General features: G+C 39.6%; 1 protein-coding gene across 2 annotated transcripts; it reads right to left on the minus strand.

The window, feature by feature from the left end:
- Nucleotides 1-626: 626 nt before the first annotated feature.
- igfbp5b (insulin-like growth factor binding protein 5b) lies at nucleotides 627-16,226 on the minus strand. Of its 2 annotated transcripts, none has more exons than XM_048194578.1 (4): nucleotides 15,174-16,226; nucleotides 6,345-6,469; nucleotides 6,131-6,250; nucleotides 627-4,867 (listed from the first exon to the last, which is right to left on the minus strand). In XM_048194578.1, exons 1-4 carry the CDS (start codon nucleotides 15,499-15,501, stop codon nucleotides 4,733-4,735), a joined length of 708 nt encoding a protein of 235 aa, XP_048050535.1. In that variant the 5' UTR covers nucleotides 15,502-16,226; the 3' UTR covers nucleotides 627-4,732. The 2 variants fall into 2 exon arrangements, with proteins under 2 accessions (XP_048050535.1, XP_048050534.1); XM_048194577.1 differs by having other exon boundaries at nucleotides 6,345-6,553; nucleotides 15,174-16,200.
- Nucleotides 16,227-16,837: the final 611 nt, after the last annotated feature.

Below are 16,837 nucleotides of genomic sequence, written 5' to 3' on the forward strand. Positions count from 1 at the left end.
ACCGGAAACCAGTGATTATAGTTTATTAAGTTATAAATATGGATATTTTTCTTACAAAAACCCATCGCTTCGCTTCAGAAGGCCTTTATTAACCTCCTGGAGCTCACGGATTACTTTTTCTGATGGATGAATGTGCTTTTTTGGGCTTCAAAATCTAAGGTACCATTTACTCCAAGGATATTTTTAATATAACTCTTTGTGTTTGGCTGAAAAAGGAAAGTCATATACACCTAGGATGGCTTGAGGGTGAGTAAATCATGGGATCATTTTTTTATTTTTAGGTCAATTATTCCTTTTAAGAGTGTGTACGTCCATTGTATGTGCTTTACTGCAACCTTTAAAAAAATAAGTCAAAGTTATTGCTGTTGATAGCACTCTGAACATTCCTTTAACATATGCCAACCTGATGAATTTACAAGCAGTGTATATACTTGGTAAATGTGATGATCATATCAAGATTGTGTGTGTCTATTGTGCTATTGAAATGTCACAGTGTCTGCTGACGTTATATTTGCATGCAGTGTGTGATAATGGTGACATCTGGAAAACTCAACTCCTGTGGTTACTGCTGTGGCTAGTGATAAAACTTTATTTAAATTGTTCTCATAAACAAGATTGAATTCCTGTCATGTACAAATAAATTTATTGCACAAGCTTAAATGAATACATAACTTTATTTAAATAAATGCTTTGTCATAACAAAAAAAGACAAAGGTTAAAAGAGTACATAAATTACAAGTTGAATAAATATTACACAGTGATATTCACTTTCTTAATAATTTGAGATTTTTTTTTTTTTTTTCCATTTTATTGGTTTTTAATAAGAGTTCCAAATGCTGAACATTTTTAGAGTCCTCCAGCCACTAATGGGTCTTTTTCACATGCCAGTTTAAGCCACATTTAGGTGGTCAATCATCAAGTCTTTTCTCATCCACAAAAAAAGAAAATCAATAAAGAAAAAAAAAAAACTGTTATGCATTCAGAGAAAGAAAGAAAACCTGTCGTTTCTACTGTAGTATGAGTTATGAACACTGCTGTCTACCCAAGTAGGAGATTCGGAATCTGATGAAAGCAGATAAGCACAAAAGCAACATGCTGCGTCCTGGCAATCGATAGTCTTTTACCCCTAATTACAAATCAGAACGGATCAAAATCACATTAATGACATTTCTTTCCCATTCTCACAATGACACCCAGATGGATTCTACAACCTGGGGAAACAAGGTAAAACAGTTTTCAGCCATAGTGCATCGTCTTAAAACATTCCGGGTTTTCAAATAAACACTTTTTTTTTTTTTTGACTCATGACCAAAGCCGTTGCGTGCCTGCTTATCAGATTCCGAGACTGTCCGTCTAAAAATTCTACTGTGAAGTGTGAAGCACTGCAAAAATTGGTATTTTTGTCTGTTTTTTCAGTAGAAATATCTAAACGAAACTTTGTATGACAATAATACTTATTTTCATTGAATATGACCCTCGTGATGTTCTTTCTTCCATGGAACACAGCAGAATGTCCATGAATGGTGGCCACGGCTTTCATGCAAGACTTTAAAGGCAAGATTTTAAATGAACAACTGAAATTGAATTATGTTTCTTGCACAAAGCTCTCGTACAGCTTTGAATGTGTTGCATGACTTTTACGGTACTACTTTTGTCCGTTTTCAAGCTTGTCAAACTCTGGTATTGAAGCGAACAGCTCGGACATTATGCAAACTTCTCCTTTGAGTGTTCCACAGAACAAAGTAAGTCAAACTGGTTTGAAACATTTGAGCTTTTGGCCATACTAGTTTGCGCAATTCGCAATTCAAGATATGATTTTGCTTTTTTTAATTAAATTCAACTACTTTCAAAGTCATTCAGATGATTTTACTGAAAAACAAGACACAAATACTTATTAAGAAAACGATGATTTTTGCAGCATGTATTGTGTGTTGTGAAGGGAGGCCCAGCACAAGATCACCGCTTAAGGCTCTCACCCGCTCTCCTTCTCCCCGGATATCACTGAGACGCAAAGTCTATTAAGAGTAGATGGAGAAGAGACTGTGATTGGTAGAGTTGTATTACTGGTAAACCCACTGAATGATGACGCGGGTCTCAGGCTTGGGCTTTGCGAAGCCCCTGTCAAAGGTACTCAGGCAGGGTATCTGTCCGAGGCCTGCTCCTGCTCCTATACCTGAACTGAGATTCACTTTGAGACGGCACTAAACGTGTGGCAAGGTAAGGAATTAAGTGCAAGCTGCTTTCTTTAAATGGGGGAGGGGGCTTTCGGCATGGATCAGGACCTGGATAACTCTGATTACTGTTTTCGCCCTGCGGTGAAGACACCTACGAGGCTAATTGTGCAATAACAGAGGCGACTACGCCTCCACGACGTACTCGAGACACCTGCGAAAGTCTGGTTAACCCACTCGTTCTCTCGCTCACCACCTCCTACTGGAGAGCCAATTGTCATTCGCAATTCTTTTTTGACCTGCAACGGTTACATTCTGCGGACCCGCGGTTATTTGGAATCACAGCCAGGCCCACGCGGAATCTTTGCGTACGCGGAATTCTACGCTGGTTAATTTGATTGTGCTTTCAGCTACCAATAAGAACGTCGTTCTCTCAGCTCTGAAATATGGAAAATGCAGATGTGCAGATTCCGTCTGGGCCTGGTTATGATGGGTGTTTATACGATTGAGATCTGAAGAGATTAGTGACTACTTTTTACAGCCCCCTCCCAGCAGTGAAACTACGATCATTCGGGCCCTGAAATAAGATCCGGACGGACCCATTGTGGCAGGGAATGGCTTCACTCACTCTTCAAGAGCCGACCGGTGAGTATCCCTGTGTGATGTATAGCTTGATTGAAAATACTCTCGTCAGCAATTACACACATTTGCAGTCTCTGTCAAATCAATCGTCAGCTTATTCGTAAGAGAAACAACAGTAAATGAGCTAGCGCTAGCTGGACTACGGTCTCCCTATCTTAGCCTCGGTGCAGGGAGCGATTTCTGATAGCTGCTTGACATACAATGTAGTGTAACGGATTATCAGATCTGATGCTGTATTTGAACGCAATTGAGGTCCTTCGTCAATATAAAAAGGTTGTTTCGTTCCCCTTGGCTATTGTGTAACGTTCACGTCACCATTCAAATGTATTTGCATGTAGGAAGGCACTGAGACTCGCACACAGAAACTCACACTGAACGACGCTGTAGTGAAACACACCTTCTGTTTCCACCGTGCCTCGTGGTTCGATGAAATACAGAAATACAAATGAAACGTGTCATCATGCTAACCAAAAGAGCTATTACCGATTTGTGAACAGTCAAAGTGGGCGGATCTTAAAAAGTGGTCCGACCTGCATTCAAATGAGCAAGTTGTCACTGTGACGGGTCAGATGGAAATATGCAAATTGATAATGCTAACACTCCTTTGCTGAGCACCTGATCGTTGTGGTTGTTTGTTAAGGATAACAAAAGAAAAGAAAAGCAAAACATTCAATAATCTAGAGTTAAAGGTAATATACCAAGGTTACACCCATTTTCAGTGAAACCACATGGTCGAGGAACATGGCTCATAAGTGGACTTTCATTACCTCCATGAAGTCAAAGGAAACAGCACATAACAAAAGTTTTTCAGAAAAAAAAAAAAAAATCAAACATTACAGACAGAAAGAAACTACCGCTTTGCACGGTGAACGTCCGTCAAAGTTCAAACGCAAATGCTGGGAGCGTTTAAGGGTTACAGCATCTGTCTCGATTTTAACTCGGCCCAGATGCCACAATATCTGATACGAAGCTATTCCAGAGTGGCCTTTTCTTTTCTAGGCGTGGACACCGATTGATTCTCTGTGTGGACTTTTTTTCTGCTCACCCGTGTAACTCTGCGTGGCAGCGTCTGTTTACATAGGCACGGTTGGCATGTTAGGTAAGCTACAAAGTCTGGAGCCACTGAAACAGATTTGTCTAATGGGGTCCTGGTTTTAACTACGTTCTGGGAGGGATATGCCACAAAGACAAGAAAACATTCCTTTTTTTGAAAGCTATCGCCCTATTTCGTCGCTCGCACGCGTGCAAACGCACGCTCGTACACACATACACTGAACTTGGTGAAGTTACACATTTCCAAGCAGGTTCCCCAATGAATAAGTGCTCTGACATGACCAAAAAAAGCCAGATAGAGATGACTGTATCAGCAGATCTCTACCATGTGTTTTCCTTTTCTTTTTTCTTTTGGAAAACAAATGTTTGTATTTTTCAAATAGTGAGAGTTCCTGCTATCTCATTTGATACCTTGACAGTAAAAGATGTAAAAGACCAAGATAGCCCTGTTAATATTCAACATGCCATATATTCTTTCTTTTTTTTAACTTTTTTTTTTTTTGTAGTTTTTTGCTTTATGTTAACTTTAAACAAAACAGTATGGTGCTCAAACCCCAGCTTCTATAAAAATATATAATTGTATGTATATATTTTTAACAATTTTTGTTGTTGTTATTGTTGCCGGGACTCAGCTCTAGCAGGGGGCTCCTCTGATTGGCTGAGTCCAGTGAGATAGAGATGAGCGCTCAGTCAAAACGATTCCTGTGGATTATCTCACTTTAACATTTTCTTTTTAGTCTGATTTGTAATAGCTGTTGTGTTTCTTTGACGTTTTGCATCAAAATCTCAAAGTGACTGGCGGGTAGACTGGTGGGACAGGACAAGGAGGGTGGGCCCTAGGTCTGGTGATCAGGGTGGGTTGATTCTCACTCGTTGTTGTTGCTGTTCTCCAAATCCTTGCACTGGATGTTACCGCCGCTGTAGTCAGTGCCGGGCAGCTGTACGCCATATTTGTCCACGCACCAGCAGATGCCTCGTTTTCGGCCACGGGAGGGCTTGCACTGCGGGGTGGACAAGGGACAAAGGGTCATATAACTGCAACAAGCACAACTTAACATCCAACTCGATGAGAATGCCTCAACTAGGTGATGTAATTATAAAAAGATGGGCAGTTTCAGTGTAGATGGCTGTGTTAATTATAATGGGAGTGATAAAGTTTTGAAACTACATTTAAACATTTAACATTTAAACTAAATAGTTGACTATTTTTTAAAGTAGACTTAAATTAGACTTAAGTAGTCTGTGTTAAAGGGATAGTTCACCCAAAAATTAAAATACTGTCATTAATTACTTTTTTTACTCAAATTTTCGCAAATTTCACCAGAAAGATCTTCATTTGTGTTCTGAAGATGAACGAAAGTCTTACAGGTGTGGAACAACATCAGGGTGAGTAATTAATGACAGAATTTTCATTTTTGGGTGAACTAACTCTATCCCTAATGTTTCTTGTTTCATCACATTCAAGCATTATTTACATGAATCACATAAATGATAGCCTTTACTTCAGAATTATAAGGGTGACATTTGACAAAAAAGTTTAGTTTGCATCACTAATTACATTCTACCTCACACTCTTTCACCCTTAAAACTGAATGGTTTCATTTTTTTTGAGCTTCTGTAAACTGTAACGCCCACCATCTTCGATTTAATTGGTCATCTAAATCGTTTTGACCTTGATGAGCACAGTAAGACCACTAAGGCAGACCAGCCTAAAAATGTAACTTTTAAATCTTTTTGTCACCCTCACAACAAGCAGAGCAGTGCATGTAAATAAACTAGTGGACCTCACTATTCGACTAGTTGATTGTTAGACGACTATTGTGATATGGTGTATTTTAGGTTGTTTACAGTTGCAAAAGGAATGTTGCAAATAGATGGTGCGCATGTACCTATATTTTACAGATTTGTTAAATAATCTGATCATTTGGTTTGCGTTCATAGAGCCCAAAATTGAATAGTATACAAGAGAAAATGAGGGGATTTTTCAGTGACTCTGTATGCAAATTACATCAAAACACCAGTAGGTGGCAACAGTGACTGTCTGTGTGAGTCATTTGAATTATTGACTGAACCAATTTGTTCAAAAACATATTAATTCAGGAAAGGTTTCTGAGAGACGCGCAATGGTTCTGCAGTGACTTTGTTTCTCACTATTTCCTTTGGCGGCATTAAATTCGACTGGCAATGTTAATTAATGATTAAAAAAATGATCATATTAAATTTAAATATTTGTGTTATACATTAAAAAGAAACAACAGTCTTACCTGCTTGCGCTTGAAGAAGCCCTTCCTGTCACAGTTAGGCAGGTAGAGGGAAAGAGCCATGACACGTGAAGTGTCTTTCATACTTTGAATGATTCCATCCAGCTTCCTTCTGCAGGGACCCTGCGTCAGACCAACACATTGTGAGTTACATCATCACCTCAGTGTTTAACATCTAGCTATCATTTTACTGCAGCTGCTGCGTCATACAACTTACAAATTCAGGCTCATGCTTGTCGATGGGAAGGGGGGAGTAATCCATCGGCCCCAGTGACCTAAGCTTCTCCTGTTGTTTCTTCTTGTCCTTGCGCACGGCAGCATGCTTCTTGCTGTTGATTACATCTGGAATTTTAAGGGGAATTTTAGGACTCTGGTCTTCAGTCGTGTCTGGCTTCACTGTATCATCATGCTCTATTGACTCATGATCTAAGAAAGAGAATCAAACAATAAGCGTTAACTAGATTTTTACTGAAAGAAAATGTGAGTGCCAGTGCAAAACTCACAGCCATGATGCTAAAGTGATTGCCAGGGTGTTGCTATGTGGTCGCTGAGTTGTTTTTAGCAGGTTGTTATGCAGTTGTCTCTTTACAGTACAACTTTTTCAGCGGCGCTAATTCAAGAAGTTTTTTTAGTTTTTTTTTTTAATTCATTTTAAAATAGTCTTTGTTAAATAAGCCATGAACCAAGCCAATCAGCTATGAGGTGAATCGCAACACTACAAACTTTGATTTGAAGCAAAAAAGTTTTTGAAAATTGGACAAAAAGACAAAGGCACAAGACTGTGTACTTAACGGTTTTAGTGAGGGAAAGAACTACAATCCCATGAAGCATTGCGAACAGCATAACTGAATTAAAAACGACGGAGAAATATAAAACTACTCATTTACAAATGTTGATATGTATGAAAACAATATATTTTAAGTTTATTCCAAAATATGCATATATATACAAACATTTCAGAATTTTGAGAGCGTAGGGAGACCGACTCGATTACGTCGCGCTTCCTGGAAGTAGGTGGAGCTAAAGAACTATGTTTTTTTTTTTTTTTCGACTCTCTGGTGTTTTTCTGCACAGCATCATGGGTAATGTAGTTTTTCCCCAGGAATTCCACCGTTAAACACAATTATTTAAAAAAATAAGCTTAAATAATGTAGGCTAACGGCTTGAATTAAGTTTTTACTTCCAGAACCCGACTGTTGCAGTCTAGTCTCTGTTATATTGTTGTGTCTAAAAATTCTCCGGTCCTTTAATGTAAATCTATGGGATTTTTTTCACTTGTTTTATCATCCACTTGGCTAAAAATGAAATGCATCAGCAAATCTTAATAAGCCTCACAATTTGAGGTATCATTGAAATTACAATACCAACCTTGTTTGATTGGCCATCTCAGTCATTTTGAGATTGACGAGCACCGTAAGACCAACTTTTTGTCTTCCTAACAACAGACAAAGTGGTGTGTAATGGAGTCGGTTGTTGGACAACTGGTCGACTATTGTGATATGGGGTATTTTAGGTTGTTTACAGTTGCAAAGCTACATTGGTTGCCAAATGCATTAGCACAATAGAGCAATAGTAATTTGCCTTAGCAAACACCAATGATCTTAATATCCCATAGTTGACTTCGACACAATTCAGGTTGGATGAACTAAATTTGATTTATAAAAACGAGACAAATGTCTTCTTTTTTTCCCCATCTAGAGGCGTTTTTTACACGTCCTGGTTGCTAATGAGTGTCTAGAGTGTAAACATGAAAGCAACTGTTTTTCCACCAAATGTTTCCTATGCATTTGTTTACAGAGGGTGGGGGCAGGATCAACAGCTGATGACCACCCCCTACCCAACCTATCACACCCAAAACAACTTGAAACAATTGGTTATGCCTTAGGTCGAAATCCTCAAAATTCGAATTCAATTTGGTGGGAATTTTTTTAAAATGCATTTAGGTGTACAGCCTAAACGTTGAATGCGCTTCTGTTTTTACAGCTGAATAATTCCTTTGATTTCATTATAGAGCATGTGCATGAGTGAGAACAGAAACGGCTTTTCAAAGGATCCTTAACAGCTCAGAGCAGTACTTGAAGAACTTTGAAGTCACAATAACCACAACACCATGACAACCACAACCTTCTTCTACAAGAATCTAAGGCTGTGTATGTAGTAACTGTCTACATGTGTCCAAGGGAAATTTGGAGATATTGCAGAACAAGTAATTCAAGCACATATACTTTGATAGTAAAACTCCACAGGATGCATGCTTCTACTTATAAATTGTCTTTCCACTGAGGTCAAATACTGTTGGACAAAGCTGAGCTTCATAAATCTGAACACTTGAACCATGCAGAGCGAAGCCAAACATAGTACATCCAGAGGAGATTAACAGATCATTAACACTAAAGCATACAATATCAAGAGATAAAATTAGTCATGCAAACCAGTAAAATCATCTAATAAATGAATATTTATCATATCTGCAATACAAAATGCCATTTTAATAGGAGTTATTATAGGAAGTGTTTTGTTTATGGTTGTGGTTTAATCATATAATTTAGTGAATAATAGGCTACATTGTTTCCTTTCAGACTAAACCTGATGCCACACTCTAAAAAAGTTGGGTTGAAAATGGACAAACCAAGGGATTTGGTTCTTTTAACCCAGTGGTTGGGTTAAATGTTTGCCAAACATGCTGGGCAGTTTTATTTAATCCAAATATTTTTTTAAAATGACTATATAGCTTGCTTAAAATGAACCCGAAATAGGTTGGAAATTAAAAATCAAACACATAATTACTAGAGGCAACATTATTCATTATTATTCATTAAACTTATTAATAAATATTCATTTATTAAACATATAAATAAAAGTTAATTTCCGACATACTTTGGGCAAGCAAGCAATACAGCAATACAATTTTTAAACAATAGTTGAGTAAAAAAAAATTGGGTGAACATTTAACCCAATCGTTGGGTTTGTCCATTTTCAACCCAACTTGGGTTGTTTTTAACCCAGCATTTTTTAGAGTTCAGCATGGAATTTATTCACAAATTAAATTAATTTATGTCCCAATACACACCTGTTTTTGAATGTTCTATCTTAATGCACCAACTTGCTTGGTTCATTCCATTTATTATGCAAATAAACTATATTACTGACAAATTGTTTTATGCATTTGCAGAGCATTTCATTCGAGTAAAGGTTTGTCTTAAGCACAACACAAAGCGATTATTATAATATATAGATTGATATGATAGTATTTTGTTGATATTGCATCTTATAGTGGCTTCATTCGAGAATGGAAATGGACACACGGATTCAGGCCTGAACGTCAAGCCAAGTATTTTTTGTGCATACAGCCAAGAGGGCATTATCAGACAGCTGAGGCAGCCAGCAGAAATGATTGAGATAACTGCCCTCGCAGTCCCTCTGAGCTCCAGTGCTTCACATTGCTGCGGACTGGGGCAGGGTGTTCTGGAGTGGCCCGGTGGTGAAAGAGTCTGTCTGACTTGGAGACGTATGGGGCGGGTGCCTGGTCATTACAGGAATTGGTTTCCTAGCTTCTGAAGTTACAATCAGAGCATGGTGCTGTCTCTTTGAAATCAATCCCGCAACCCATGACTTGGCAGACTGAAATTTCTGTACAGATTTCCCTGCAGGTTTGGACTCCTGAAGCCACCGAAATTGAGATCACCTCATGGAAATGTTGTAGGGACGTTTGCCTAGAGCGAGATTTACATGGCTTAGAAATGTAGACTTAGAAGGGAGGGTACAGGATGACTGGGTTGGCAAAAACAATTCCTTACGGTTGTTTTCGTGATTTTACTCCTTGCGCACGGTCCAAACGCATCGCGTTTATGAAATCAGCAAAGCCTAGAGTTTGTAAACCACTAAATTCGTCTTTTCTGTTGCAGGCTTTTCGGAGTGAGGACCAAAATCAGTTTTTCCATGCTCGTGGTCCCCAGCTTGTAAAGGTTTAGTGGGTCTGTGTTTAACATCTGACACACAGCCAAGATCCTGGAGCCCGGCCAAACCAGACGTATCACGTGTAGCCTGTCTATTCAAATGAGCTTTGGAAAGAATGCTCAAGAGGTATTGGTGTCTCTCCTCTTGGTCTTGCAAAACTTTTCATTAAGATAAAGGGACGCGAGCCTGGCCAAAAGAGATGCATGTGATAGGGCTCTGTTTAATAATTTACATGTGCGCTAGGCAATTATACTTCATGAATATCCACAGTTTCTTACAGCTTGGGGGCTGACGATGAAAGCAGATCCCCTTTTGAGTTGCGTTGTCACCTAGTCTGATTTTTTTCTTTCTTCAGAATGTGCTGCCAAACAAACCGAGAACCGCAAATACAAGGTGCTTCTGAAATCCTTAGGGGCCTCAAACAACGTCTTTTAGTCTCTTATTAGCATGCCCGGTTAGAATTAGGTCTTGCTATTGTTAAATATTCAGACTAGCTCTCCTTTGAAAGTCGTTCTTGAAGCAGGCCATTCTGCTGGGCTTGTCTTTGTCTTGCATTCATTGTCACAGACCAACCATGGCATCCCTGGCAAGACTCCACTGCTAAATATTTAAAGCTTGGACCGTGTCCACAACATGTTCAGGCCGCTGTAGCAGAGAAGCATGCTACATTAACAGAAAACCACCACAAAAGCAACCGTGCACTAATGCGAGCTCAAATCGGGGTAATTTCAAACTACAAAGTAACGTTAAGAGCTAAACTTTGGGATAAAAGTTTCCATGTTGCAGTATGCTATCGGTTACAACCAAGAAAGTCAGCATATAACTTACTATTCAAACAAGTCCCCTGTAATTCAGGACAATGCAAAGTGATGACACCTGTCGATGCCCTTCAGGCTGAAAGCACATGTGCGCACCTCTTCATCGCCTGACCGTGTCTCATGTCATCAACACTCCGAAACATGAACTCAGGAGGTGCTCTTCAGGACATCAGTCGATCACTCCCAGTCGCTGATTTCAATTAGCTCAGACAATGGCAAGAGAGCGATACTGTCTGTAAGCTCAGGGCATCTTTCCATCAAGAGTATCTAGGTACAATCTTTCCTCTTCCAAACTATCTCAAGATTATATATTATCATTTATAGGGGATGTGTAATTGTTCACGTGTGGCTTAAAGTAAAAAATGTATAATTATTAGGCCGCTTTTTTCTCTACAGGTAAAATGGGCCTTAAAAATTAGTTTTAACTGACGCTGAAAAGCCAAAAATTATTCAATGCCCATGAGAAAGATGCATTGTGGGATATATTGAAGGTTTTAAACTGTAGGAAGTACGACTGGGTGTTATGATGGTGGAACTGTGTCAGACAGAGATTTTGCTATACCATTTCAACTGTGGTAGGTATATTTGCATGGCTATCAGTGGACAGGACTGCTTTACATTGCATGAGAGCGACGAAGAAACAAGCAGTAATGTGAAAGTTTTGTATATATAGGGGAGTAATATGACGGAAATTTTGCTTGTTTAGTTGAGTGTAGGCTTCATTTGTGGCTCAGAATTTAGTGTCGTAACTACTAGTTGTGTATGCTTAGTAAGTAATAGTGCATATTTTGAGTGTTATATGGTGTGAAACTTATGGTTTATTATAATTAATCATAATGTTTGTTTCTATTAAAAAGGAGAAAATAGTCAAATAACAATTATCTTTTATTTGCACTTTTTATTATCCAACAGTAGATGCTACAGCATGATTATTTAAAATGTAAGCCTTTTACTTCAATTTCCTGCAAAAATAATTATAGTAAATTGCAATTACAGTGTCAACGTAGTAGAGTAGTAAGTACATTTGTTATGCACACAAGTAAGTGTTGTTTAGAGAATGAGCTTTATCAAATCATTCTCGAATAAATGAGCTATCCTGAGCAAGCCAAATTTTGATTCTAAGCCCCAAATGTCACCACATCAACAACCAAGTGTAAAAACTGTAACAGAGCTACTGCAAATTAATGGTTTTGTCTTGCGCTGTATCTTATCCATCCTCTCGAGAATCCTGCAGGGCACAAAATTTGAGGCGGCGCTTTGGAACCACATCTGAACCTGTGCTTCAGGCAAGAAATTAGGCACCTTTTGTTCTCCTTCCCTAAAGAAACGTGACACTGCGACTCCCCCTCCACCACCCCGAAGCACATGACAGGAGGTTTCAACAGGTCGGCGTCTTCTGCTAAACCACATGGTTACAGCCCTGCTGTCTGCTTACATTCTGTATGTTTCATTTTCTAAACGTGAGCTGTAAACCCATAGATTAAATAGATTGTTTTTGTGCGTTCACTGTTTTGGTCAGCCTAACATGTGTTCCTATTTAAGCAGGGCCCAGCGTGAGGATGTCGCAGCCTGGGAATCACGTTTCTGACAGAGACTAGACTACTGTGCAAGCTGATTTTCTTCACAGCTGTTACTCGCTAGCTTTCCAGGTGCCAATGACAAATACACGCTGGGCAGATTGCTGTTAAACTTTACTGGAAGAAGTCATTCAAGCGTGCCAAATAGGTTCCCTGCTTGCATTCCTCTGCAAAGGATGACTGGGCAACTTGATATACGAGCGCTGTAGACTGTAGGTTTGGATTATGGTGAAAAATTGTAGAATGTGCAGATTATACCAAGTTTCAAAAGCCGGGCATCACTTTCAGAAAGTGCAAGAGATCCATTCAGCTTCTTTTCAGTGAAGCGAGCCGTATATCTGTCAATGTCAGTCTGATGTTGCAAGCAAGTATATGTTTCTGTGAGTTTGGCCTTTGGCGTAATATAAAAATGAGATGACAGACAGGCAATAGAAGAACAACTGCGTTCTATTCCCTTGTAATCATTGTTTAGTTATGGCTACGGCTCTAGTGGGTAAATAAAACGTATAAAGTACGAAGTAACCTAATACAACAGCCAAGTTCTTTTGGCCCGATTCTTTATGTTTGTTTATTTGCACGCTCTTAGATTCAGAACGTCTATGATGTGCGATCATTGCTAACGCAGACTTAACGGGCAAGTAGCCTGTAGTCATATCTGTTGGCAATTACATCCAAGATCCACATGGCGTGTCCAAACAGAAAGTCTCCCATGTGATAATCGACAAATTTGCAGTATTTGCCAATCCTGGAGCTGGCATCACCTTTTGTACTTGGCTCAAAGCTTTGAATCTTTAAACCGTGAGCGCCAGCATTCAAGACCATGATGGTATGACACTATTCACGTGTTATGTGATTCTGTTTTAAACTTGTATTTCAGTTTTATGTTTGCATAACTGTGAAACTAATGGGGAATAAAAATGGATCAGGAAGACATGAGCCAAAAGGCTCTGAACCCTAATGCGGACAAGGACGCTCGACCTCTCTCCCTCTCTCGCTCTCTCTCTCTCTCTGTCTGTCCTGCCCAGCTAGTAAAACCAGGCTGAAACCGAATACCACAGGAGGCTAGAAGCGTCCCTCTAAATTCATCCCCATGCTTCACGAACAGCTCTTGATAGATCGGCTCCATGGACATTTTGCTGAATCACAAGGGCTCGACTGTGTGCCCACTGCAATCACAGAAGGGGTAAACCAGCAACCGCACTCATCAGAGGACTTCACATAGAGACAAACGGGTTTCTGATGTGCACCTGTGTGTGAGGGGGTTGTATTTGTGTACAAACGGTCATGGTGAAAGCCCACGGCTGAATTAAACCTCATCTGTTTTATGATAAATTTCTGTTTCATGCATTGCTGTTGTTTAAAAGATATAGTTTTGTTACCTGAAAAGTCTGTTTTTGTTCCTGTAGCTCAACTGGTAGAGCGTTGCACTAACACCGCCAAGGTTGGGGGTTCGATTCCAGGGGAAAGCATGACTTGAATGCACTGAATAAAACCGTTTGCCAAATACATAAATATCAAGAAATATGCATGCTGTGCATGGTTATTCTTCATAAATGTGTGATTTTTGCACATAGGAAGGCTTGTAGACACAATACAGCTACCCTCCTTCCCTTGGGTTTAATCTTTGAACGGTAATCCGACCCTCAACACCACCCACAGACTTAGACCTAAATTCAGAGCAACCTAGAATCTCAATCAACGAATATCATGAGGCGTGGGCACACCGTACAATGATGAGAGGTGTGATCATAACAATGGAGGAGTCACTAATGTCAATAGAGCACCATTGCCAAATCAAACACTAACTATGCACCAAACAAGACTGTATGGAGTTATGCATCTTGAGGCTCTTTACACAGTTCTGAGGAGCATACTAAATTATGCAGTTCTGCTTAGTCTTCTGTGCCAATGAAATGCAGCATCAGAGCAGCCTTAAACTTTGCCATGATAGAATATATATATATTTAATTGATCTTTTATAGTTTTTATTCACAATCAGATTTTTTCATGAAATTTCACTTCAGGTTTATTTGTATGTACATACATTATATGCTACTTTAACAGATTCAGTACACACAGGTGGTACAATTCAGTATTTCTTACAAAAAAGTAGTATAGGACTCCAATAATGGCATTTATTTGGTATTTTGGACATGTACTATGGTAGTACTATAGTACATGTCCAAAATACCATAGTACCAAGGTAAAAAAAAAAAAAGACATGGTAAATTTAGTAATGTTTGCTGATATTTGGCTTTGAATGAAACAATTTACACTAATACTTATAATGCGCAGCTCTCAAATATGGAAGTACCAGATTATAATACAATAGTAACTGAATGGTATTTGCATTATACGTCAAAGAATACCATGGTACGTTTTCAGAATACCCGGTACTACCACGGTGCTTTTTATTTTGCAGCGTAAAGATGGCATTGGAAATCGTTTGTTAATGATTGGCTTTGGATGAATCATAAACAGGCTTCACTAATCCTAATAATCTACAGCAGTGGAATATGATGGAAAACAGCAGTGAGCAGCACAGACCGGCCACAACACAGAGAAGCTCATGCAGAAACATGCGCACGCAATAAAACTGGATCAGCGCAAGCCACAAAGTTCCCACCAGATACACGATCTAAACGCAACAATGTTCCCGTGCAACAAATGCACAATGCTTTCCAGTCAACTTACCAATGGGTGGGTGCGATGGTTTGTATCCCTTTTCGTTCGTACACACTCCCCTGCCGTGCAACAGGGCGTGAAGCGGCTTCTCCTCTCCGTTGCGCGGCAGGCAGCGCAGCCCATGCGTGCATGTACCGGTGTACACTCCGCACGCCTGCCCCTCCGCCAGAGCACAAGTCAAGCAGCAGCCACAGCCGGGCTCCTTCACCAGCTGACAGCCCACCGGGGCTTGAGGACACATGGAGAGCGCCTTCTGATCGCACGGCTCGCACGGAACATAAGAGCCTCCACTGATGGACAACGCCGTCAGAAATGTACCCAGCACAAGAAGAGCCATACTTCGTTTCAAAGTGAATGAGGTCCGGTGGCGAAAAAAAAAAGAAAGAAAAAAAAAAAAAAAAAAAAACAACAACTAGATATGAGAGCGCATGAACGTTTGGCTCAGATTCGACTCAATGGGAAAAAAAAGTCCGCATGCAAAGTGAAAGCACAGGTTGGGATGTTTTAAAAATGAGAAGATAAAAAATTGTCTCTTTAAAAGATGATAAAGAAGAATCCGGTGGATTTTCATATAAATACATATAAAATAAATGAATCACTTGGGTATTCTCCAATAGTCCAGTTTGTGCGCAGTTGGTTGCGCACTGAAATTCTGGACTTTCCGATTCCAAAACACTTTCCCCTCTGGAAGTTTTCTGAGCAGACTGATCAACTTCACAGCAGTGCTTGCCTTTTTAAAAACAGCCAAACCCAAACCCCTAACTATGAATAAGCCAAACAGCGGTGAAGGGAGGCGCACTTGCCAGATCGTGGCGCAGCGCCAGCGCCTTTTTTCCCCCCTCGGCAATAGGATCAGTCTTTTACGCAGTGATGCCAAGAGCGCAGAGCAAAACACAAATCCATGCAAAATCGAAGATATGCTCCTCTGAGATCTTCCGTGCACTTTGTGGCTGGTCTAGCGTCAGATTCGTGCACGAAGCTCAGCGGCTTTCCAGCAGATTCAAGACAAAACGCGTCAAAGGCAACATGGATGTGACATGATAAAGACTCTCGCTCACATACAGTATACGTGCGTTATTATGGAGAATACACGATTGGGCTGATAGGCACCACCCGTATATTAGTGCGCGCGGAGAACATATATGAGTAGGGGAGAACGGGGAGTGTTTTGTTTCAACGCCTGTAACTCTGCGTTGTTTTGCTGTGTGTGTCTCAAACTGTTATATATTATTCCCATGTTCGGCTTCTACAAATTAAAGTAGTTTTGAAATCTGTTACTTATCCACGAACTGTTCAAATGAGTGTTAAGCACAAAGTGCGTTGTTGATATGGACAATCAAATTTACTTGTTCACAAAATAAAGACATTCCCTCATCAAAACAAAGAACGTGTAGGACATATTTTTATTCTAAACGTATAAAACATACATAAGAGGCTGACAAATGCAAATCTTTTTGTGAAGTAGTTTTTAAGGTGTCACAAGAGAGCTTGTGTGAATGTTATACATCAAATTAAACAAGATATCCTGCTGATTCAGATTATATCATGTAATCTCCATTAACGTGATCACAAATTGAATTAAAATCCAGATCTGAACGTACACAACTGTCCTCATTAGTTCTCAAAAAGTGATTTCATCCATGTAACTGGTTTCTAAATGGTTAAACTGATGG

The sequence above is a fragment of the Megalobrama amblycephala genome, linkage group LG6 (genome assembly GCF_018812025.1).
Source record: "Megalobrama amblycephala isolate DHTTF-2021 linkage group LG6, ASM1881202v1, whole genome shotgun sequence".
NCBI classification, from domain to species: Eukaryota; Metazoa; Chordata; class Actinopteri; order Cypriniformes; family Xenocyprididae; genus Megalobrama; species Megalobrama amblycephala.

Excerpts from the sequence above, each read along its gene's own strand:
- igfbp5b (XM_048194577.1), bottom strand. The coding sequence starts at position 15,501 with ATGGCTCTTCTTGTGCTGGGTACATTTCTGACGGCGTTGTCCATCAGT. Across the intron at positions 6,251-6,344 it reads ACAAGCATGAGCCTGAATTT|GGTCCCTGCAGAAGGAAGCT; the intron begins GTAAGTTGTATG and ends GGTCTGACGCAG. Across the intron at positions 4,868-6,130 it reads GCTTCTTCAAGCGCAAGCAG|TGCAAGCCCTCCCGTGGCCG; the intron begins GTAAGACTGTTG and ends TCCACCCCGCAG.